Source organism: Pseudorca crassidens, chromosome 1 (assembly GCF_039906515.1).
Source record: "Pseudorca crassidens isolate mPseCra1 chromosome 1, mPseCra1.hap1, whole genome shotgun sequence".
NCBI classification, from domain to species: Eukaryota; Metazoa; Chordata; class Mammalia; order Artiodactyla; family Delphinidae; genus Pseudorca; species Pseudorca crassidens.
The window spans coordinates 61722380-61749181 of NC_090296.1; the positions used below are offsets into that span (position 1 = coordinate 61722380).

The 26802-nt window shown below is 33.1% G+C and overlaps 1 protein-coding gene across 6 annotated transcripts in view; it reads right to left on the minus strand.

The window, feature by feature from the left end:
* The window catches only part of MIPOL1 (mirror-image polydactyly 1), a 300807-nt gene that overhangs the window by 21923 nt on the left and 252082 nt on the right, over positions 1-26802 (minus strand). For 5 of the 6 annotated variants that reach the window (XM_067737281.1, XM_067737280.1, XM_067737276.1 and 2 more), the window contains one exon: positions 25262-25492. In XM_067737281.1, the coding sequence (XP_067593382.1) occupies positions 25262-25492 (231 nt within the window). Of the gene's footprint in view, positions 1-11751; positions 16968-25261; positions 25493-26802 lie in introns of those variants that run through there. The other variant, XM_067737283.1, reaches the window with a different exon arrangement.

Sequence of the window (26802 nt, forward strand, 5' to 3'; positions counted from 1 at the left end):
GTGCTGGTCCACTATTTTGACATGCTTACTGAGAACAAAGGATAACTTACAGTCGTCAAAGCAAGCTATTAACTCCTGTCTAAACTTTCTCTCTCAATCTGAACTACTGTACGATGGCTCTTTGATGGGAATCACACTCCGCCTTTTTCAGCTTCACATCATTCTGCTCGTAATATTACATGCCAGTGTCTTTGAAGGCTGCAAAAGAGCCATATTAACAAAGCATAGACATTTTGAATAAAAAGATTCTCAGTCCTTGTACCATAAGAAGTACATCTAAAATTCTAGCTATCACTATATATCCTTATATAGTGATATAACTTTTTAACAATTTAGGTCATCAGTTTAATAGAAAGTATTTATGATAATGTGTTCTATAATTACAGGGCAAGTTGAAGTATTATCTATCTACTATTAAAAAACGCAGCACCATATGTCTCCTTTCCATATGGCTGAAGAGACTTAAATCTGCTGTTCATCATGGCATCTCTACAAATGGCCTAACCGTACTCCTAATTAACAGAAACCTTTTCTAACAATTCTAAATACTTTTTAACTCAACAATTCCACTTCTAGGAATTTGTGTCCCCTGCAGTAATTGCAGATATGTGCAAATATTTAGATGCAAGAATGTTCATTGCAACAGTACTTTAAAACAACTAGTAACAATAAATGAATTAGTTAAATAATGGTATATCATACAATAGATTTAAAGCCATTTATTTAGTAAAACATTATGTATAATGATATAGAAAGTTATTCATAACATATCAAGTGAATCACGTTATAAAACTGTATGTACTATATGAAAACATTTTTCTAAATGTCAAGTTGCTTAGCAATATTTTAAAAATTTTCTAAAGTTAGTGTATATTGCTTTAGTAATTTGCATATATATATATATATAGTGGTTAAAAAGCATTTAAAAAATGTTTTGCTTATCAAAACAATATTATTTAATATTTCTCTTGATAAAGATGAACACATGTACTTAACTACTAAAGTGAACAAGAGGTCATTTAAAAGAAAAAAAATGCAACCTCTTTCTATTCCCATTCTCACTTATTTTTTGTTGTACTCTCCACAGGTTTGGGGATCCAATAAGGCTGACAGAGAGCATGAGGCTTAAAAGTTACCTGTGGCTATAAAGTATTTTTATTCAGTGTGTATATTTTGCAGGTTTAAAAATTTTACTTCTTCCTAGCTAGAAATTTCCCAGAAAAATAAATGAAGGGGTCATAAGGTACACAAAGATGGAAGGACTATTTATTTCACTGGTTTTTTAACATCATAAATCAAGGCCGTACGATTTTCCAGTTAAGTTTTTACAATATTTAAAAACATTATTTGAACTGAAAGAGACTTCTTATATAGTGAAGGCTACCTCAGGTACTTTCCTTTAATCTCCCACACCCAAATGAGGCCAATCCAGCTACTAAGAGCTCAAACCTCTCATTGTGTTTTGATCCTGTTTGTTTTATCCTTGCAGGATATTTGCTTTGGAAGAGGAGATTTATAGCTGAAGAACTATGACTAAATAGCTTATTTGCTAAGATAAACCAACCTGCATTAGTATTAAGGTAAAAAAACTATTACTTACTGGACTACTGATAAAAACAACCCTTTCTTTAAAAGAAAAAATGTACACAAAAATCAAGTTTATAAATAGTTCTAATGCTTTTTCTAGACAGATAATCATGAGTAACAATAAAAAAAAAACCCTCAACTAAGCAACTTAACAAATAAACCTGACACTGTAACAGAAAAAGTCTCTGTTGAAAAAAAAAGTTTTAAACAAAAAAAATTTTCACTGTACATATAATAAAAAGCTAATTTATTTACTATCCAAAGAGTTCTTTCAAATCAACAAAAATTGATTAACAGTCCAATACAAAAATGGGAAAAGGTCATGAACAGGCAGTTCACATAAAAAGAAAAATATACTGCAATAAATATTAAAAATAGCTTAACTTTATTCATAATTAAGGGAATATATATTAAAATGAGATATAATTTTTCATCTTTCAGATTGGAAGGTTAAAAACTTTGATAATACTAAATAGTGGTGAAGCTTAGGGAATAAGCATTCTCGCAGATTATTGTTGGTTGATACAACTTTTTTTTTTGATACAACTTTTTAACAGAACAATTTGGCAATACTTAGAATTAAAGACACATACTTTTTTTAACCTTAAATTTTTCATTTCTAGAAATTTATCCTATAGATCTAGTGAAAGGACTACACAAAAATATGCTTAAGGAAGGCTGTTCACTTGTAGCATAGTTTGTAATAGCAAATTTAAAAAACCCAAATAAACAAACCCAAATTCTTTTCTCACAGAACTTGCACTCTAGTCTACAAAAGATATATGTATACAGTAATATGTTTTAAGATTCAAAGTATTATTTCACAATGTTTTGTATTGGCTGGGAATTAGCAATTAATGCTTATATTTTTGAAAATCTGTAAGGAAGCTGATAATATTTTAGAGACTGAAATTTCAAAGTTAATTTTTTTAGCACTATTAAGATACACACATTCGCCTTTATCTTTCTTGGACACATCAGTATACATTCTTATTCATGGGTAGGCAAAATGCTTTGCTTAAAACAGGGATCATATTCACAGAACTGTGAGGAGAGGTTTTTAGGGAGAAGGTCAAAACAACTTAAATATGGGCTCTAATGAGAACTTGATGCTCTAAAGTAATCTGAATTGTTTCTAGTTTCTCCTCTCTTTTAGTGGCCCATCCCTCAAAAGCTAGCTGGAGCCTGTAATAAAAGGACATCTTTTCCAGAGAAAACCACAGATCCCTCTTTCAAAAAAAATCCTTTAGGTGTGGCACTTGACTTTTTCTTTTTACTTAACGCAACTAATAGGTGGTTATGCATCTCAGTAAACATAAAACTTAATTGACTTGTAAGATTCCAGAAAAAAAAAAATAACAACAATGGAATAAAGTTTTGGGAAAATGTTGAAATAAAAAAAGTTTCCACTGTGACAAATCCCTCTCAATAAATTCAGCCTAGTCCATTAAGTTACTACATTATCTAATACTATAAAGCAGAATATATATAACTACCTTGACCAGAGACCTGACATAAATATTAGCCTGGAGAAGCTAACATTTAATAAAGTTATTAAAATTTCTATTTAAAAATATTTATCACACTTTTGTGGTTCTTATATCCCTAAAACTTAAACAACTTTTGCTATTCCATAATCTCTTAGAAATCCTAGTGGTAAAGAAGCCATTAGGAATATTCTCTACTTTTTCCCACTGATTCTCCTAATCATTGAGAGATAGTCAATATACCATCATAGACGAATGAGTGAGATCTTTCCTTTAAATTTCAATGATTGATATTATAGGCACAAAAATAATGCAAAGTCTTCATTGGATATCCTTTTGTTAATTTATCAGGTTCCAATTACCTTTTTATGGAAAAGGAGGCTCTATTCATAATCCTTTAATGTACAATTTCAAAACTGAAAAAGCTCTGAAAAAGCAAAAGTATTTTTATAAGTTTGTTGCAAACTCATGTAACAGCAAAACCTGATCTAGGGTGGTAATTCATATATGTCACTGTGCTTCTCCACAACAAATGAAGATGTTAACTAATAAAGAGAATATACATCATATTACCTTTACAAAATTTGAAAAATTCTAAATTCTGAAACACTTATAGTCCTTAGGGCTTTAAATGAAGGATGCAGATCTGATTAGATTCTGTGTTGTTATTTCTTTAGTAGGTGAATATTGTACATATGCTATAGCATACGCAATATTTTAAAAATCAAAATTTGGGAGGGCTTGAATCTTAGACCTTTTTTCTATGGCATGCTGTAACAGGTAACCAAGACTACTAGCAACATAACCCACAGAATTAATGAAACATATATGCTTTTCACAACTATGAAACCTCCCCTGACTGATCCAAGTCTGATACAGGTATCCTCTTTAAGTGTTCCCATAGTAACACACACTTCCTCTTTATAATTGCTGTTTACCTGTCAGTATCCTTTGCTAGACTGTAAGCTCAGTGATGGCAAATGCTGCTGTCTTTAATTTTATCTACCAGTGATCTCCCGTGTCTACTTCAATGCTTGGTGAATAATACATACTTGGTTAAGATAATAATTGAATTGAAGAGCAGAAGAAATAAGTTTCAAAGAATTTTCTAAGTACCTTCACATAGTTCAAGGTATTTGGATATGGGCAGGCACTACTCTCATTCAACTTTTATCTTATCATTATTTAAAGCTCTTTTTCATCTTATTTTACAAAAATATTTTAATAGCTGTCCATTCACTGACATTGCTATTGTAACAATAATCATGTTTATTATTATTTCAACTTATTTTTTGGTAATCTTTCATGTTAATGATTATAATTATTTGTCCTTTTAAAATAAGCTTCAGTGTTTAAATACTTATATTTGGTAACAAATTTTTGCTGAACATCCATTGCTACTGATTTTTAAAAAACTGCGTATAATCATTAACAGCATCAATATCAACAATGAACAGATCTGAAATACCAATAACCCTGCTACACTTCAGCACATATTCAAATAATACTGACTGGTTTCCTACATTCACCACAGATGAGCACTCCCCCACCCCCGTTATTTTATTTTTCTCATTTTTACTAGTAGGACTGGCCTAAATCTTGACTCAGATTCTCTGCATTCATTTTTATTTGAAAGAGGCAAAATTCTAACCCCTTCCTCCTTGTTTCTTACACTAGCTAGTGGCACTTTGAATTTTAAAATTGAAATTTATAAGTAGGAACTGACAGCACCAGAGACAGATTCTGCTAGCTACCCTGTTCGTGATCTATTAGTTTCTGAATATGCATGATTCCTGGTATTGGATTGGCCAAAAAGTTCCTTCGGTTTTGAAGTAAAAATAAAAGACACATTTTTCATGTTCACCAAGAATATTCACCCTTTTGTTCCACTACCTTCTGTCATTTTTCAGGCAACTTCATAATTCCATCTTCCCAAAACTTTATCTTTTTGAGAAAAGAACTGTTGCAGGTGCATTTCACAGTCTTCCAGGGAATTGAAATTTTTTCCATTAAGAGAATTTTGTAAGGACAGAAATTAATGGAAATCCGAAGGTGTAATGTCCGGTGAATACGGCGGATGAATCAGAACTTCCCAGCCAAGCTGTAACAGTTTTTGCCTGGTCATCAAAAAAACATGCAGTCTTGGGGTAATGTGACGGAAGATTATGCGTTTTCTGTTGACTACTTCCGGACGCTTTTCGTCGAGGGCTGCTTTCAGTTGGTCTAATTGGGAGCAGTACTTGCTGGAATTAACCGTTTGGTTTTCTGGAAGGAGCTCATAATAGAGGACTCCCTTCCAATCCCACCACAGACACAACATCACCTTCTTTGGATGAACACCGGCTTTTGGTGTGGTTGGTGGTGGTTCATTTCGCTTGCCCCACGATCTCTTCCGTTCCACATTATTGTACAGTATCCACTTTTCATCACCCGTCACAATTTTTTTTATTTTTTCTATTTTAAAAATTTTTTATTGGAGTATAATTGCTTTACAATGTGTTAGTTTCTGCTGTAGAACAAAGTGAATCAGCTCTATGTATACATATATCCCCTCCCTCTTGAGCCTCCCCCCATCCCATCCCTCTAGGTCATCACAGAGCACCGAGCTGAGCTCCCTATGCTATATAGCAGCTTCCCACTAGCTAGCTATTTTACAGATGATAGTGTATATATGTCAATGCTACTCTCTCAATTCGTCCCACCCTCCCCGTCCCCCCCCCCCCCACTGTGTCCACAAGTCCGTTCTCTACGTCTGCGTCTCTTTTCCTGCCCTGCAAATAGGTTCATCAGTATCAGTTTTCTAGATTCCATATATATGCATTAATATACGATATTTTTTTCTCTTTCTGACAGAACATTTTTGTTACATTTAAATAGAGAATCGCATGCGGAAATATGATCAATGTTTTTTTCACTTAACTTATGTGGAACCCAAACATCAAAGTGATTAACATAACCAAGCCAGTGCAAATGATTTTCAATGCTTGATTTGGATATTTTGAGTATGTTGGCTATCTCCTGAGTGATATATTGATTGTTCTCAATGTCTCGATTTGATCGCTATCAACTTCAACTGGTCTACCCAACTGTGGAGCATCATCCAGCGAGAAATCTCCAGCACAAAACTTCGCAAACCACTTTTGACACATTCTATCAGTCACAACGCCTTCTCCATATACTGCACAAATCTTTTACTGCATTTCATTTGTGTTTTTACCTTTCTGGAAATAATAAAGCATAATATGCTGAAAATGTTGCTGTTTTTCTTCAGTCTTCAATATTAAAATGGTTACACAAAAATTCACCAATTTTGATAATTTTTTTAAAAAATGCACGCTGATATGACAGCTGTCACAATACAATCTAACAAAACTGTTTCGAAATACATTGAAGAAAACTAAGCCATCTTACGGGAAAAACCGAACGAATATTTTGGCTAACCCAATACTTAATTTTGGCTCAGGCGTTGGTTTCTGTAGAAGTTTTGACCTTGCCATGACCTTTGGTTTCTAGATAGGATCTTGTAGATTTTCAGAGGATTGTGATGGTTTCTTCAGGTCAGATTGCGGTTGTGCATTTTACAACTATCACTGCTCCTGAAGCAATATGATCAACTGAATGTCTTACAGACCATCAATTTTTAGCTACCCAAGGCCCAATAAAAGTAACTTAACCTTCTGAAAACTTTGTGGGAGGCAGCTTCTTATATAGCTCTCAATGATGCCTGCCTTCTGGTATTCACACCATTGTGTAATCCCCTCCCCATCGGTGTGGACTGGACCCAAGGGCTTGTTTCTAATGAACAGAACATGGCATAAATGATGGAATGTCACTTCTGTGATTAGGCAACAAAAGGCTGTGACTTCCATTCTGCTAGCTTTCTCTCTCTCTCTCCTTGCTTGCATTCCAGTGAAGCCACCTGCCATGTTGTGAGATGCTACATGGAGAGACCCACATAGCATGGAACCAAAGAAGGCCTGAGGCCTTGAGTGTGAGAAGAACTGAGAAGCTTTGCTCTAACAGCCTGTGAGAACTGAATCCTGACAACAACCATGTGAGACATCTAGAAAATAGATCCTTCCTAGTCAGGTCTTGAGATTACTGCAGGCTTGTGAGACATGTGGAGCCAGAGGACCCAGCTAAGCTGAGATCCATTATCCAAAGAAACTGTGAAATAGTAAGAGTTCTAAGCTGTGAAGTTTTGGAGTAATTCGTTATAGAGCAGAAGATAACTAGGCTACTATAAACCTCAAAAGTATATTTTTTGTCCTGAAACAAAATATAACTAAATTATGGTTTCAAATTATATACTTAGTTGGTTGATATGTATTCATTATATCTTTTGTATGATATGTATTCATTGTATCTTTTAATATGATATAAATTCATTATTAGTAGGAAATATATATAGCAAGGATGAATTCTGTCACAAAATATTGACACATATGTACGAATGACATAGTTTTAAAACCTAAACTGATTCTTGGCAAGATGGTTCTATGAAAACTTTTGTATAAAAATGTTCTGTTCTATTGGATGGAAAGATATACTAACTAAATAGTGTTCATAGGTTACTCCTGGCATTGTAGACATCAATTATATCACAGTATGTTATATGGCCTCCTCATATAGCCTAATGGTAAGGTTATCATGCAAGAGAATTGCAGGATATCCTCTTTTCATTAGAATTTTAAGCTCTAAATATAAGTGATCACTTTAAATATAAGTGACATAAATCTCAAGTATTTTCTTAAAGGACCTGTTAACAATTCTGAAGGTTTATTTGTTATAAATGTAAGCCCCTTCTTTGAGAAACTAAGACACCAAGAAGGATAGCTATTTGGATGTCTTGCGTACTACTCAAATTAAACTCGTTAAAAATGTTCTTCCATTTCACATCTGTTCTTCCTCTAGTTTTCTCAGTCTCAATAAATGGTATTTCCATCTATCAGGTTGCTCAAGACAAAAATTTGGGAGCTCCCCTTAACACCCCGCATCCTATCCGGGCAGTTTACTGCTTGGATGCCATCCATGTACATCTCAAGTCCCACTCCTCTCTATCTCCAATGATACTCCCCTGGTCCAAGTCATCACGATTTCTCACGACTACTATTCCTTCCTAGTGAGTCTCTCTACTTCTATTCTTATCTCATTCCAATCTATCCTCCACAGAGCATTCAGGGCTAATCTTTTAAAAATGCAAATCAGAACATGTACCCTCATTAAAATCTATCAACAACTTCCACTGCTTAAGCTAAAAAAAGGAAACTAACAGACAGAAACCTTGACAAGGGTTACAATGTTCTTCAAGATCTGACTCTGCATACTACTCCATCCTCCTTTTTTGTTCCAAGCTGCCTTCTGGCCAAAAAGATCTTCCTTCAGTTTCTCCCATTTGCCAAGCTCTTTGCTGTGGTTTCCACATGAAAGGTGTTTTTCCCCTGGCTAATTCCTATTTATACTTCTGGCCACAGCTTAGTAAAAACCTTATCCCTTTAACACAAATCTGAATTAGATCTGTTATATTCTCTTACAGTTTGTGGAGAATTTTCCCTCATCACGTTAATCACAAATTGTAGTTACATACTTATTTGTATGAATATTTAATACTTATCTCTCCTGAACGAAGGTTTGCTTCATGAAATCAAGGTAGAGTTTGATTTTGTTCACCTGTGCCTGACACTGTACATGTTTTAAAAATATTTGTTGGATAAAGTCATGAATACAATTGTTCAAGATCCTGCTTATTATAATTGGTAAAATATTTAAATTATAGACTTTCATCCATTAAGAAACTTTCTCTTTCATCTTTTTTATTTAGAATGAAATACATTCATTTTTGAGATCTGAAAAAATTCTAATATTTATATTGGCATGGCTATTTACTTCCTCAATCAACCCATCTGTAATGATTTATACTTACTTTTTCACTTTACAATAACTAATTAGGACATCTACAACAACCAATTATAAATACAAACAGCCACTTTCTAGTTGTCAAAACAGCTATTTCCAAAAGTGACAAAATCTATCAGGAAAAGAGTATCAAAGCTATGTTTTATCATGAAAGTATAGTTTCATTAAAGAATCAGGGGACCAGATAGGTTAGCTATTTAAGACTTGGCAAAATTTTAACAAGAAATGAAACATTACATTAAGCAGGAATTATTTTTAAATGAGCAAAACATAATTGTAAAGGAACTTCTTTGATGCATTCATTTTATTATCTTCTAAACACATTTACTTAATCAATGTAGAGTTTATTGTGTTAAATTGTTACTTAAATGTATTTGAAAGTTTTTAATGCATTTTTGCTGCTATTATAGTATGATATAGAAAATGTATGAAACCAATATAAAATTCAATGACTAAAGATAAAAATTTTATTAGCACGTTCCAGTTTCACTCCCTAAGCAAGAAATATGATTTATTAATTTGCTCAAAGATACCACTAACATGTAGCTCTTCAGAATAATTACTTAAAATGTATTCCCATGATATAAACATTTTTATTGTTTTAGTATTCACTGGATCTACTATTCAAAAGTTATGAACAGTACTACAACCAATTTATACCACACAATAAATGATGTATACTGTTAAAGTCAAATGTTCTCAGAGTCAATATAATCAAAACATACCTTTTTTGGACTCATGCATTCACTTATAGTTTGCTTATTATTGCTTCATAGAGATAGGAGTTTGTACATTACAGGATTTTATTGATTTATTAGTTATAGAATATACTAAGCATACTCAGTAGACTGAAAAAATTAGCTCTGGGGCTGGTATCATATAATAGCAAGTTGCAGAATACTTTAGAGCAAAATCAGAGTGTTGGCATAAATGATAAATACATAAAACTGGACTAGTAAAGACTAATATTTAGTAAGTCCCCTAATAAAGAAAATCAGGTCTTAGAGTTGTACACTTTGCTCATAATGAAAAGAATATTTATTAAGCATCTTAAAGGCTATAGTCAATTATTCTATAATAAACTATTAAATTTCTTTCTTTTTTTTTTTTTTTTTTTCAGTACGCGGGCCTCTCACTGTTGTGGCCTCTCCCGTTGCGGAGCACAGGCTCCTGACGCACAGGCTCAGTGGCCATGGCTCACGGGCCCAGCCGCTCCGCGGCATGTGGGATCTTCCCGGACCGGGGCACGAACCCGTGTCCCCTGCATCGGCAGGCGGACTTCCAACCACTGCGCCACCAGGGAAGCCCTTAAATTTCCTTTTTTAAAAAATGTTTTTTTATTTGAAGATATGTAAAGAAACCATTAACATTTATTTGTTTATTTATTTAACATCTTTATTGGAGTATAATTGCTTTACAATGTTGTGTTAGTTTCTGCTGTATAACGAAGTGAATCAGCTATATGCATACGTATATACCCATATACCCTCCGTCTTGCGTCTCCCTCCCACCCTCCTTATCCTACCCCTCTAGGTGGTCACAAAGTACCCAGCTGATGTCCCCGTGCGATGCAGCTGCTTCCCACTAGCTATCTATTTTACATTTGGTTGTGTGTATATGCCAATGCTACTCTCTCACTTCGTCCCAGTTTACCCTTCCCCCTCCCTGTGTCTTCATGTCCATTCTCTACGTCTGCGTCTTTATTCCTGTCCTGCCCCTAGGTTCATGAGAAACATTTTTTTTTTGATTCCATATATATGTGTTAGCATACGGTATTTGTCTTTCTCTTTCTGACTTACTTCACTCTGTATGACAGACTCTAGGTTCATCCATCTCACTACAAATAACTCAATTTCGTTTCCTTTTATGGCTGAGTAATATTCCATTGTGTATATGTGCCACATCTTCTTTATCCATTCATCTGTCGATGGACACTTAGGTTGCTTCTAAAAACCATTAACATTTATCTAATATGCTGTAATACATACGTTTTCCAGCAAATGATTCCTTTCAATAACTTACATCCTAATTCATATAATTTATCAACTTTAATATGTACTTGTTGGGGGGGCTGTTTAATAAATGATGAAAGTATTTTAAAATATGCTTTTGAGGAAATAAATTTTTTTAAACAATATAAAAATGTGTTTAAATTGATGAAAGAGTAAAGTGGGTGTGTAAAACTTGTAATGAAATTCTCTAAAGGATCATTTTTAAAAATTTTGCACTTTAAAAATTCACAGATCATGTAGCTGAAGGTGATAATGTTGCTAATGAGTAGTGTTCTGAGTTCTATTTTTGAAGCCAAAGCAAAAATTATTATTAAATATTTTTGCCTTTAATTAAATTAATTTATATAGCCTTTTAAAATGGACTACTTTGAGGTCTTCTGAGTGCACATGAATGAGCAAAATGAAGGTTCAGCAAAGATTAGCACAGCATGTTCATGACTCAATCCCTCAGCTGATTTATCATATAGCTGAACATAGCTGGTCAACACGTGGTTGTGAGCATCTTTTTTTTCTTTTTAGCTGTAAATTGTTTAATTTCTACCTCTAACGGACCACTGAAATACTCAGAGGAAGCAGAAAGTAGACTGAATTTCAATTACAAATGAGGAGCATCAAAATAAATCCGTAAATTCACCTCAAGATTCTCTTCACCAGATCTCTATGTTGTGTTCATTTTATCAGACTACTCGTATTACTTGTTTAGTAGCTGTTAACTTAAAAAACAAAGTTAGAGAGAGAAAACACTGGAATAGTAATAATATTAAATTTAGTTTTACATACATTGGAGTAAGCACCAAAAACACTCATAATGTGCTATTCATGGAAATATTCTAGCAAATGCAGGCTAAAAAACCACCATTATTTCATTTTAAAAGTAAAATGTTAAGAATTCCAAATATCATCTCACAAGCAGTTATTTAATGCCATAATACATTACTAAATTTTAATCTATTAATACTTCCTTATATATATTTCAAACAGCATATGATGTTACATATGAATACGAAAGACTGTACTTAAAATAAAACTTATAAAACAATCAATGCAAATTAACTTATCTTACACCAATGCAAGAAGGATACTTAAAACTCTGCCTAGAGAATATGTATTACTATTAAAGGGAATTAAGAGTCAAGAAAGGTTAGGAAACGTTGCTATAACATTGCTGAGGTTTTTGATCATTTTAAACCCAGAAAACTTTCAATTAATGACGGAGGAAGTAAGTCACTGATTTTTATACTGCCAAGTGAAATGCAGCAAGCTAGAATAACTGGTTAGTTTTATTAAGGTATCTTATTAAGATGGCTTATTAAGCTACTCACTATTGTTTTCATAGGGCTTTAGGCTGATACTAAACTTTAAAATGTAGGATTCTTTTCTTCCTAACTTTCATAAAAGTCATATATAATTAGCACTGAATGAAATTTTCTAATGTCAACATTTCAAATTTTGATTAACAGGGAATACAAATCAACCTTATTCAAGTTTAATTCAAAAGACTGGCAACATCCTTTGGGAGACTAGTAGAGATAATATATCAAGGAACCTTCAAACTTTAGACTAAGCCAGGGGCCTACAAAGTAAAAGTAATATTCAACTTATTAAGCTGGAATCATCACAGTAATTTTCTCTATCTGATTTATCTTTGATTCATAAATACCATATATTCTCAAATTGAAATCAACACTTAGGGTCTAGAAGACAATCATGATCCTACTGTAGATAGATACAATAACCCAGCTACTCAGATGATTGAAATAAAGACAAAGCAACAATTGACAAAACTGGTGCAGGTAATGACTGTAAAGTAAGAAACAGAAATTCAGACAGTGGTAGATTTTCTGGACAGTATATAATTAAAAACCTGGTCAATTTCCATAGGGTGGGAAGAACCACAGTTGTTCAGCTCCATTATATGACTAATATTTCTGAACATGAAACACCATTCAGTATAAATCATACACACTAGGATAACTCAGTAAGTTATTCTTACTTTTTTTTTTTTTTTTTGCGGTACGCGGGCCTCTCACTGTTGTGGCCTCTCCCGTTGCAGAGCACAGGCTCCGGATGCGCAGGCTCAGCGGCCATGGCTCACGGGCCCAACCGCTCCGCCGCATGTGGGATCCTCCTGGACCGGGGCACAAACCCGTGTCCCCTGCATCGGCAGGCGGACTCTCAACCACTGCGCCACCAGGGAAGCCCTGTTCTTACTTTTGAATGAGGGTAAACTAGAAGTGCCCTCTTTTTCATATTCTATAGAGTATTCAGCACTACATCTAGGGTAGGTGAATGGGGCACTCAATTCAGATGAACAATTTAAAGAGGTGTAAAAAGTCTCATTATCAGGATAAATATTTAAATGCAATATTCAAAAAAAAATCAAAATTAACACAAAAACACCATGATAAACAAAATATCAAAATTTAAATAAAGGATCAGTACCCTAGTCTAATATTGATAAAATCTCTAAGGCAAAACTTCTTTACATTATAGTGAGTTTCTTTAAAAGATGAATTCTGATAAAAGGTTGAATGATTTAGGTCTATCTTCTATCATTTACATAAGCACAGAATATTTGAGTAAGAAAAATTTCTAAAGTAAATTTTAATAATAAATCCCTAAATATTGTTTGAAGGCACCTGACATCTCAAATCCCCATGTCTAAGCCCTCTCTGATTTTTAAGCTCTGAACTCTCTGGTATATGCTAAGCAAGTTTCCCCAAACTAGACTGACTGACTTTAGTGCCAAAGTAGCTTCTTTTAACTCATTACATGGCTGATGAATGGTCTTTGCTTGAATTAATTACAGTGGGGGTTACAAGGTGGTGATTTTCTAATTCTATTATTCTATCTGTACTTGTTAACTGCTGTTCTCCTTTACAAAAGAGATTCCTCCTTTCCATCTTCCATCTTTTTTTTTTAAAAGTATCTTTATAAACCCTAGATGTAACAATTAAGGATTCTATAGTCAAATACAGTTCTTCTTTTGAAGCATACATTATCCCAAATTTGGTCTATGGGAACTTTGTCAAGCTGCTCCTGTGCCCTTTCTACATGACTCTATTAGTCTCTGAGTACTTTCTTCCTTTCTGGCACAAAATGATAATCCAGACTCACTGTAGTTTCCATGCTCCAAACCTAGGAGCTTTGGTACCCTTTAATAGGAAATGTATTCAGAAAATAAAATCTGGGTGTTAGGTGTATCCCTTCCTTCTAAGCCTTTTTCAATGAATAGAGCTAAGGAAAAATACACATTTTTAAAAGCATGAATTCATATTGATAGTTTCAATTCAAATTGAATATTACAGTTGCTTTTTTCTAATGTCATCTATTTTACAGTGAAAATCTTGGCTCCTAATAATATTTATTTACATATTTCCTCAATCCAACAATATATAGAAAATAGTTTCAAAATTTTAATAATCAGTAGTACAACTAAGTATGAATATACTGAGCAAAGTTTAAGATTACTTTGCATTTCTTTTTGTCCTTAGAATATATGCCACTAATGATGTATATTCAGTCTGATAGTCAAAAGATATTTGAGTTAATTATTTTCTCTCTATAAGAATCTAACCAATCTGATATAGTTAGGTACATTGATTTCTATTTGTATTCACTTTCAGGGTTTGCTTTTTTTATCTTTTTCATTTGATTTTTTTTTTTTTTCGGTACGCGGGCCTCTCACTGTTGTGGCCTCTCCCGTTGCGGAGCACAGGCTCCGGACGCGCAGGCTCAGCGGCCATGGCTCACAGGCCCAGCCACTTCGCGGCATGTGGGATCCTCCCAGACCGGGGCACGAACCCGCGTCCCCTGCATCGGCAGGCGGACTCTCAACCACTGAGCCACCAGGGAAGCCCCTTTCATTTGATTTTAATTTCTGAATATTTAAAATATATACATGGTTCAAAAGTCAAAACTATACAAAAAGGCAGAGTTAGAAAAGTTGCATTTCCATCCTATGCCTGGATCTATTTCCCATCTATCTCCAAAGGTAACTATTTTCATTAGTTTCTGGTTTATCCTTCCTGTTCCTTTTATTCTTATTTCTCACATAAAAGATAGCATATTATAAATAGTTGATTATTTTCAGTTAGCGATATGTCAATCAATATTAGTTTACAGACATCTTCCTTACTTTTTTCTTTTTTTTTTAAAAGTTGCATCATATCACGCTATGTGAATATTTGCCATAGTTTATTCAGCTACTCTGCTATTTGCGTTGTTTCCGTTTGCTATTAAAGTAATACTGTAATTCTTACATTGTTTCATATTCAGGAGGTATATATTCAGGAGGGATTCCTAAAAGTGATTTTCTTTAGTCAAAGGATAAATGTAATTTTGTTAGATACCATCAAATTCTCCTCCATAGGGATTTTTACCGTTTTGCATTCTCACTTGTAATGTGTGAGAATGCACAGAATCCTCTTTACTTCCAGTTTCCACGATCTATGTGCAGAATCACTTTTTCCAAAGTTACATGACATTTACATTATGTCTCTGAGGCTAAAATATTATTTTTCTAACTTACTATTTCTGGTTCCAAAGAGGTAATTATAACTTTTTATCTAAAATGTATATTACAAGTAGAAGATATTCTTCAGTCAATGGCTTGCATTTATAGAGTGTATTATGTTTTTCAAGGCACTTTTATGCACTTGCACCTTGTTTGATCTGCACAGCCATGCTTTGAAGTAGATAGGGCAAGTCTATCAGCTCCATCTTCTAGATGAGGAAACGGAGAAGGAACACAGTTTAATAACTTGTACACACCCAGTTAATGACAGGCAAGGGTCTGTTAGTTTACTGGTATTTCTATTAGATACTAAGTTGTCTCCTTTCTAACTATCAATTCTAGTATTTTATTATATGTTTGTGTCACTTATTAAAGTATTAGGAATACAGACTTATTCATTATACTTCACATATAGTAGAAATATGAAAGCTATTAATAAGTCATGTTCATATTTTAAGCTTATTTTGGAAAATAAAGCTTAATTTATTTGGGTTTAGCTCAAGAATTTTATAAAGTGCTATCCAAGTCTAATAATAAAATTTACTCTGGAAAAATACCCCATATTTTAATTTAAAGTAAGATTCAGTTATGTAAGCATAAGTAACAAGTTGAATATAATGAATTACTTTTGAATATATATACAATTAGTATGAATTTATAAAATCTTAGAAAATCAAATGCAAAGTACCAAAAATGTAATTTCAAGACTGTATTGAAGCTCAAAGGCTTCCTTTGTACTAAACAATGAGTCTTTGCATTTTCCAAAAAAGGCAAGAAAAAAATTCTATTCCAATTATAAAATATTTTGGCCTAAATTTTTAATTAGATTGATTCATCTTTGAGAATGGCAACATATATTTGTCCTATCAAGTGAGCTTCATGAAAACATTAACAGATGTTATAAACTGAGAGTCCTCAAACAAAACCTGTGAAATCAATTGAGTGTAAATATAAACTCTGATTTTGGTCTCTTTTTCATAATGTAAACTGTTTTCCATAAAACACAATCTGTACGTTTGTCATTTATTTTTGAAGTTGAAAAATAACAAAAAGACTTTAGACCCACATATAAAAGGTACTCTTTTTATCCTTTTCTGAGACACTGACCTGTATACTCATTTAAAAATGAACACCACATCTTTACGTTATTAAATCTTTGTTTTGATCTATTAGTATTCACCAAAGTGCCATTTTATAAAACCTCACACTGAATAGACAAGGCTGGAGGTGACCATCTGCAGCTTTAGAGTCTGTGTTTGAATTGATGAAAAGAGCTTTGTGTTTTCATTGCCAAGTTTGATTCTTTCAGTCATTAGGCATTCCCCTCAGATCGCATCAATGAAGCCGTACTCTCTTACACCCATGTGTTAAATTCTCTTCTCCTCATGGTTTCCTTTGCCAGCTCTACTCAAGAATGACTATTGGGCCTTAGCCACATTCTTCTCACAGCTGTGTTAAAAAGAGCATCAGAAAGTCTTCTTAAAACCCATATGTGTATCTGGTCAGTTCTCTGTCTTAGGGTCACCTCACATTGTGGTGTGATTATACAGAGATTCATTCTTGTTCTTGAACTGTGCTACTCTCATCATTCTGGGAAAGATTAGGCCCTATAGTCAGTAGAAGAGAACTTCTTGGAAGACTGATGTGAAATACACATAGTTCAGAAGGCAGATTATTTTAAATTAAGGAAGAAGATGTTTCAAGATTTTAAATATGTTTATACGTTATTTTTACCATTATTTAGCTTGTCAAATGGTAACATAAAGAGAAAGAACATATGCTTTCATTATGCTTTTAGGATACTGTTGTATTTGTGAAGGAAAAAGTCAAATGATGATGATGTTCCAAGAACTACTAGTTTGTATGCTATAAATGCCAGAGCAATTTTAAAAATTAAAATTACTTAAGTTTAGAAAGTTCCAAAATACTATTTACTATTTTTAATTTTCACTTTTAATTAGTCTTTCTATAGAAACACCTGATGAAGTAATAATCTGTAGTGGCAAAACTATTCTTTTCTTTATACTTAGGTTAAGAACTGAAGGAAAAAAACTGTTTCTGTTGAGTTGTTCAGGAATATATAACAATATAAGAAAGAAATAAGATGGATTTAAGCTATATATGAATGGATTTAATCATTCATATTGCTATAGAATGATTTTTTTCTCTTTAAATGTAAATGATCAAGAATGAAGTTTATGTGTGGATATTGTTTATGATTTCACTAGCAGACAGAGTTACCCTGAATAAACAAGATTCTTTCATTCTATATTTAGAGGGCCAAATGTGCATTTGGGAAAAATCCCTTAGTGGGGGGATACAGTCAAACATGGAATAATGGGGAGAAATAATCAAACATGGAGTCTTAGAATCCAAGTAAAATTTATATTTCTACTTGCTCTTGGGTTCAATTTAGATTTTTCAATTATATTTTGGGAATGAAACCTATATCTAGTAAGGAAGTGTACATCAGATTTTAGATGAGAATACTGACAATTCATTAAAAAAAACTCAGACCCTTATTTATATAAATATGCAGACATTTTCTATATCAACAGATAGATACATTATATCCATTCATCTGTGTGTTTAAGAATAGAGAAAGCAAAAGAGGATGTTCCCAGTGAGTTATCAATGAGGTTGAGCAAGATCCAGGCAGGAATGATGAAAACTTCTAAAAATCTAATTTCTACAATAGCTTCCTTTTTTCCTTTACTACAACAGCAGTATTCTAAAGTACACTAGTGGTTAGTGTTATTGTTACCTTTCCTAGGAAGTTCAAATCACTTTATATATCTCATTTTTATCAGTTCTAAAAGTATTCTCATGTAAGATAGTTCTCGTATCTTCACAGAAGTACCCTGGAAGCAAGGTTTAAACGGTTAAGAAGGCTTTTAACTGGAGCTAAGAACAGAATCAAGGAAAAGGGTACTGGTTAGAGCATATGACCACTCTAAGGAACTTACATTTCATACACATGCGTGAAAATCACATTAGAATATCTCTGCGGTATAAGAACTCCTGTTGTATTTTTTTCAGCCTGTCAAGTTTCAGTTAAAGTGTACTTGATCATCGTATAATTTCCCTAAAATAATAGGAATTCTTATCTCTGACTTTCAACTACTGTAACACTGGGACTAATGAAAAACAACAAAAATTCCTGCATTTTATTTAGTCTTAAACCAAAACTGTATGACTCTCTCTCTTATTTAACCCTTTTGCTCTTTTTCTCTCATTCTTCTCCATAGTGATCATCTGAAACATGTTTTATCTATCTTAGTAGGCTGAAATGTGTACTAGCCCAACTCTAGATCACCTATTGGAAGAAAGATTCTGAAATGAAGAAGCAAATCAAATGTAAGAAGCCATGTTGTAATTTAACTTTTTAGTCCCCACTTTCATGCTTTTTATGATTCACTCCATAAAGTTAACTATAAAAGGGAACTAATCAGGGACAGTGCAGATACTTAGGTTTAGAGAATCCCTTTTCTTCTTTAGCCTGGATCCTTCACTTTCCACTTCATTGGAATTTCTCAATTTTAATAATCCCACATTAATTCTTCCCTGGTAGAAAGAAATGAGCTAGACAATTAAAACTATGTTTTTTTTTTCATGTCAAAGTGAGACATTCCTTGAAGATCAAGGTATAAGCCTCAATTCTTTAGTTTTTATAAAGAAATGAATATGATTATATCACCTATCAAACATGGTAGGTATCTCTGTATATAATAAAAGCAGCTCTAAGAAAACCTACTTTATGTACTCAATGGATAAGAAAGGTGATCCACTATACAAATATATAATGGAATTAAATTTTTAATAAAATACATACTTGTTTGATAGAGTACAAGACTTGTATTTCATAAGTTAAATATGTATTTAATTTAAAAACATGTGTTATGATTAAAAACCCAGAACATTAAATTCTTAAAAAACATATCATGTTCAAGAATAAAAATTAAGCATGCTAGATGCTTTACATTTTACGACAATTGTTTAGGAGGAATCTGAGTCCATCTTCCATATATAAATGACAATAAAGCTGTATCTAATTAGATCTAGATTTAGAAGGTGCCTTCCAAAGCTGACTGGGGTGTTCAACTGTACATAAACTAGCACAAATAAATTAACTATTTGATTTATTATTTGCTGAGGTATGTATCATATTTCACAGAGCTTTTTGAATCTCAAACATAAAAAAGATTGAAGAAATTTCCAGAAAAATTTAAAATCCTCTCATTTACTACTAATACTAATAAATCCAAGTCAACTTTCAACATTATATTAAATATTGATTTAAACCTTGTGCTGAGAATTTATGAAATGCATTCCTTGATTCAATCAACAAGTATTTACAAAGTGTTCCGATACATCTAGTACTGCTTTGCAACTTGTAGTCCAACCAAGAATTTAGAGGAAAAATATCAAGATAAAGTTGGCAAGAAGCAGAACAATTTTAATGAAAACATAATGTAATTATATAAAAAATTCACTGATGCTTTTCATATTAAACTATGTAAGACTATTTTAGCACAATTATTTTACTAATTATTAACCATTATGGTTAATATCAGATTCTGGAAATAGCAACAAAACTACAAAGTTTAGTAAAGTCTTTTGATGAAAAATGTAGGCTTTAAAAAAAAAAAAGAATAGCAGGCTTTTTTTTTTTTTTTTAAGTCAAGAAACTGTGGAAATGCTCTGTTCCCCTTCCCAGCACCCAGAGTCGTCTACCCTGTTTTATAATTCAACCTGCAAACAGATTAAGCAGCTGAGTTTGTGGAAAGTATGTTTGCTCTACACTAAGGACCCTTGTGTGACACTATGGCGACTCCCCTGATACCTCGAAGAGAACTACAGACAGTTTTCACTCATCAGCAGGGAAACCAGGCTGAGAATTCACGATTTCTTTGTAACCTCAACTTCTTCATAGAAATCAGTATTTGGCCAACAGGCAGGAAAGACTTTTTATTAGCTTTACATGTTCTTTTCTTTTCTTTTCTTTCTGTCAATACCACTCAAAAGACACAGGATGCCGTATATTTCAAAAGGCAGTGTTTTATGCTGATCTTTGAAATTTTAATTATGCAATTAAAAATTAGAATGCGTGCAAATGTTAAGTAACTGATTTTTTTTAAAGCACAGAAAGAAAATTCTAAATAGTTGATGAATTTGTTTCTTGAAAATTTGTTAAAAGTTTACAATTTTTTCTTACATCTTTTAGTCCAATCTATTTATTATATAGTTATATTTTATGACGAAACTTGAACAGTATCAGTGTAAATCTGGCCCACGGTTAAGATGATATGTGATAAAAGTTATTTCATTGTAAAACCTAGATCTTTGAGAGGTCTTCTAACCATGTACGTCTGGTTGTAAATACTTTTATTTTAAGTAACTATGTGTAGCTTAAACATGTTAAATTTAGTAAAATACATTAAAAAATTCCTTTGGGAAACTTGCTCTAGGCCAGAAGCATATCTGTAGATGGAAAGACACATGGAAAATTATAGCACAAAGAATCAGATTTCATAACCTCTTATGATAAAAAACATCATTTAGTGGATTGGTGTGTCAGTTTTCTCTTTAATAAATGAGGATTATGGATGGTCTGGGCAAAACTATTAAAAAGTTTTTCTCACAAAGTTCTCGTGCTCTTAACCTGCTCTTTAGCCTCCACATAACTCTCTGAAACCAAGTGCATCCAGAATCGGCAAAAGAGTAATCTGAAAAGCTAAATCACTATGTGCTCTTCTTCCACAAACATACACATTTTTTAAAGAGATGTACCTAAGGAGAGTAATGCTTAACGTGACGGAATGGATTTCCATTGGTGAAATTTTAGGCTTTATGATACCTGGGCCAAGAAGCTATTTTGGGGCAGTGAGGTCTGGCATTTACCACATTTTACTTTATAAGTGACTATCTGCTATAAACATTGGCTTGTTTATGGATGGTAATTCTGTACAACTTTCCAAGTATACTCCTATAGGTTAAAAAATTCAAGAAAAATGTTAGACTCTCAAAGAAATAAAATATAAATTTAAAATTCTACAATTATTAGAAATAGTATATGATCTCTCTGTCCTATTACTGAAGATTTCAGGTCTTTTAAATGTAATTAAACTTGATGGAAATTGGTGGTTAGAACAAGGGTTAAAAGCTGATCACTAACAAGTAAGAGATCCCAACTCTGAGGAGAGTGGAAGGAGTGGTGATGCCAGTGCCGTACTCTTCTATGAAACTTGTGAGCTCTAGGTACTTGGCTGGGATAAAAAACTTTATCTAGGGCTTTAAGCATATCAGAGCACACCTGGAGTTTTACTGTGTATTCCTGACCTGATCTGCTTTTATTTTATTCTGTCATTCTATTAAACTATTAAATTGTTCTAGTTCATATGTTCATAAGCATTCATGGAGCACCCACTTTACAGCAGGCATCTGTGCAAGTATTTGGAGGCAACGGGGATACAAAGAGGAGTAGAACACTGTCTATGGCTTGGAAAAGTTCGATGAGTAATTTTACAGGGATTAGAGTAGATATACAAAGCAATTATAACATCTAGATGATTGAGACCTCTAAGAAAGGTATGGACTAAGTATTATGAAAGAATTAAAGAATGAAAAAATAAAGAAGCATCACAGGTGTAACATTTAGACTGGAATTTAAGGAATAACAAAAATCTGGCCAGGTACTAAAAGGGAGGAATATGTTCTAAGAAGAAGAAAGAGCATGTGCAGAGATATTGTGGTAGGGGGCATGTGAGGAGATGCCACTAGAACAATGGCAGAAGGCCAGTGATAGGCCTCCTATATCACGCTAAGTTGTTTAAACTTTAACTTGTAGGGGTTGAAGGGCTCCTGAAAGATTTCAAATGGGGAAATAATATAACCTGATTTCTGTTTTAGAAAAATTAACTCTGGTGGTGGTGAGGAAGATAAACTTGAGAGAGCTAGAGGCAGGTAAACTAATTTTATGATTATTTCAATAGTCTAGAGGAATGATTATTTCAGTAGTCATGAAGAATGATTAAGGCCTGAATTAATGCAATTAACAAGGGAAGAGGCGGAGGGAATCAGGAGATACTTAGGCAGCAAACAACGGGGACTGATGGCAAAGTGAACGTGAATGATAAGAAACAGTGAGGGAACAAGGACAGTTCTGAAACTGCTGAGGACTAGGAAAGTCACATCAACTCTCCCTGTGAAGCCAATACAACTGTCCAAATTTTTTTTTTTTTTTTTTGGTGGTATGCGGGCCTCTCACTGCTGTGGCCTCTCCCATTGCGGAGCACAGGCTCTGGACGCGCAGGCTCAGCGGCCATGGCTCACAGGCCCAGCCGCTCCGCGGCACGTGGGATCTTCCCAGAGAGGGACACGAACCCCTGTCCCCTGCATCGGCAGGCGGACTCTCAACCACTGTGCCACCAGGGGAGCCCTGTCCAAATTTTTTAACTGAAAAACTTTTGCTTCCAGGAGTTAAGCAATTTGCCCTAAATCTCACAGGTAATAGGTAGGAAACCAGGGACTCAAACACAGGTCTGTCTGACTTGACCACAAAGCTTGTCTCTATCTTTTATGCTGCACTGAATCTCATAGGATGAATATGTTTCTCATGAGGGAAAAGGGCAAAAGGCTCCAAGGAGAGAGGCCAACGTATATAAATGCATTAGTCTTGAAAAGGTAGTGCCCTTCTGAAGAATGAGATAGTGTAGTATGAGTGAAATAATTGCTAGTAATAGTGATTTCAGATTATATGGAGAATACTAATACCTAACAGAATACCAATACCTGTTAATATCTAACAAAGTCTTATCAGTTGGCTTCCTGGAAGGTTATCATCTTATATCCAACAAAATAGGCTGATGCCCACATTAACTGTAATGAAGATACACTGCACACTTGAGGGCAATTAAAGATGAAATATAGTGGATTAAATATGAAGTGGAAAGCCTGATAATATTTCATCTAGGTCTGATTGCTAGAAATCAGAATAAAAGATTTAACATTTAAATTAAAATTTAACATTTAACTCTTGTAAATGACATAATTGTTGCACTTAAACTCTGTCGATGGATTGGTGCCATTTCCATTAAAAAGTCTTGATTTGTCTGTTGTTAAACGTGAAGAATAAGGACAATATAGTTAGTTTTTCAAAAGGTTAAACTTATTAAATTTAAAGCGTTATCTGAGAAATGTTATTTCTACTTCTTGGGGTACAAAGTTATTTCTTTTAAAAATAATAACAATAGCTGATGAGATCTAAAAAATAAAAGTTGACAACATTTCCAAATTTTTTTAGAAATCTAATTGCTCTCTGGGAAACACTGTTTTAGGGAATTTTAGTTATGTATAGAAATTAAAGGATTACAGGTAAAGAAAACTTTGAAATTTTTAAGTATTTGTATCCTTTAAGCAAATAGAGCTAAATCCGATCTTGACTGTCAAAAGTTAGTGATTTGTAATTTACAATGAAATGAGATCTACCTAAATATCTATCTTGGGGTTCTTAGAACGTTAATATACTTTGTGAATAATCGGATACAGTTTCTGACTGAATATAAACTTAATCTTTAAACCTATAAAATATAACACCATAAATCGTAAGTTTCAAGGTACATATACCTTAAAGATTAATTCCTAATCTGTTTTAAAACAGTCTTGACTACGAATTTACCTGATCTTGGGCTAGTAATCAAGATATAATTTCAGGGATGTTGAGGAAATGTTTCTGAAGACTTATTTTCAAACAAAAAGTATTGAGAAGTAAGAAACCTTGAAGTTAGCTCTACTTTTCCATACTGTAAAACTGAAAAAAAAAATTGTTAAGGAAGAAGGTATGTCTTAGAAATTGAATTCAATTAGGTGTGTGAATGATGTAATGCTGTTAACAATACATAAAAAAGGGCTCAGTTAAAATGACAAGTTCTATTACATTAAAGCTGCTTTAGACTATTCTGCTACAGTGTTCAAGTCCCATAAATTAACAAGTGACTTCCTTGTCTGATAAGTTATTTGTTAATATTTTGCTATCTATCATTAAGGACTGACTGATTATGCTTTATTTAAATTTTATTTATTTAAATTTTAATAAAATTTTATTTAAATTTTAATAAAATTTTATTTAAATTTTAATAAAATTTTATTTAAATTTTAATAAAAATGCAAAGATTATTTAAATTTTAATTTATTTAAATTTTATTTAAATTTTATTTAAATTTTAATAAAAATGCAAAGATTATTGAAAATAAATGTGATCATGTACTGTGAAAAGCTGTATTGAATACTTCAGAAGAACAACACAAGAAAATTAATTTCACTGTACTGGATTCTATGTGCCTAGAGGTCTCAGATTGCAAGGTCATAGATGATTTCAGCTCAAGTAAGATTATTGTGAAGCTAAATGAGTAGGGTTGGTAACTTGACTGTCTCTTCCCCTTGCTAATTACCTATTACCTATGAACTGATTTTAATTGTATGGCCTCCATGAACCCCTGAAGATCAATTATTCAATAAAAATGGTTTGCCCTAAATAGTAACCATGATTCGCAAGTAAATGACTTTTTGACCCCAAATGTAGATATGACAGGCCGTCTAAAAAAGTTCATTTGGCTCAATCCACTTTTGTCTTAAACTATTAAGAGCATAAATAATAAATAATATATTATTTAGTTGCCAAAAGAATGTGCTTTTGTTTTGTTTTGTTTCATGCTTTTGAAATAATGCAAGGTCATTTTACTTACTTTTGAACTTTGTCATTGGCTGCTCGGGAGGCCTCGATGGTGTGCTGAAGCTCTAATTCCATGTTCGCTCGATCTGTCAGAGCTTGCTGCAGTTGGGTAGCTAATTCATCATTTTGTTGTTGAGTGATGGAAACAATGTTCTCTCTACTTTTTAAAGCTTCTTCATAGGTATTAAGGGTATGGTTAAACTGATCCTTCAGATTTTCTTCTTGGGATAAAGATTTGTGTAAACTGAGAAAATATAAAAATAAATAATTTAAACATAAATATGTAGGCTGACGGACCAATAATCTATTTAACGAAAATCTCCAGTTAGAAATACCCATTTCTAAAAATCAATAAAGATAACTTAAACGGGTAAATACAAATAATTTTTATATCACAATATTATACTTGATAATTGTCCATTTCTCTGCTTCTAGGCTGAAAGCTACCCAGACAAATGATTATCTTTGCTACCAAAGCATACAAAAAGATGCTGCAGGATGTTAATTTAATTGTATCAGTGTAAATATTACATTCAATTTTCTTTAAAAGGAATAGCAAAGAATTGGAGAATAAAGTATCTCTAGGTAAGTAAAAGAATATAATAAGCTGACTGCAAAGAACTGAGAAGTAAGAGAATGGGCATCAGTTTAGGAGATCCAGGGTCTATTCGGCTGAACACGTAATGAGAATGAATGAGATTTGTACAAATACCGATCAGCCTTATACACAGCATTTTCTACTTGTCACAATTGAGATATAAATGAAGTTAAAATCACAAGTCAACCTGCACAGAAATAATATGTATTCAGATATATTTTCTTTTTGTTAATGAATCTTATGCCAAACACATCCACTCATTAAGTCATACAGAGAAACAGCATATAAATTAAGACTAAATTAATGCAGAAGAAAATGCAGACAAATAGAATCTTAAAATGCTAAAGGTCAGATCTTTGATATGTCATTACACCTACCACCTGAGGTTATTTTGAAATGGCACCAAGCACCTCACTCAATTAAATAAAGACATTTTGAAAATATAAATATTTAATAATGGGAAATTTAAAATCCACACAGGAGATGTTCTTTTTTTATTAAATAAGATCATTTCAGTATATGCATACAAAAGAAATGTCGATGGGAGACTTGAAGTAAAACACCCTAACTATATAATACAGATTGATAATGTTGAAAGAAAGTAATATAATTCTTAAAGCTGTAGAAAGCTGGTCAGGGAACTTTAACTCTGGCTGAATATCTAGTCTGGTACTTTATCTAAAACTTTTCAAACTGAAGTAATTATAAATTTCTTCTTTTTGCTTAAATAGCCTATACGCCTCTCCAGGGTGCTCACTTTGGACAAGGTGTCACACAGAAATAAGATGGACTTGAGACAGGGATAGTTAGCATACCAAAAGAAATCATGTCAGAATTCAGTTTAGTCCCTAAGAAGAGAGATGCTGCTAAACTGTGGTCAAGTGATTACTATATATGAAATAAGAATGGTGTATACTGCCAGATTTGCAGAGTGCAAAGAAAGTATCTTCCTTCAT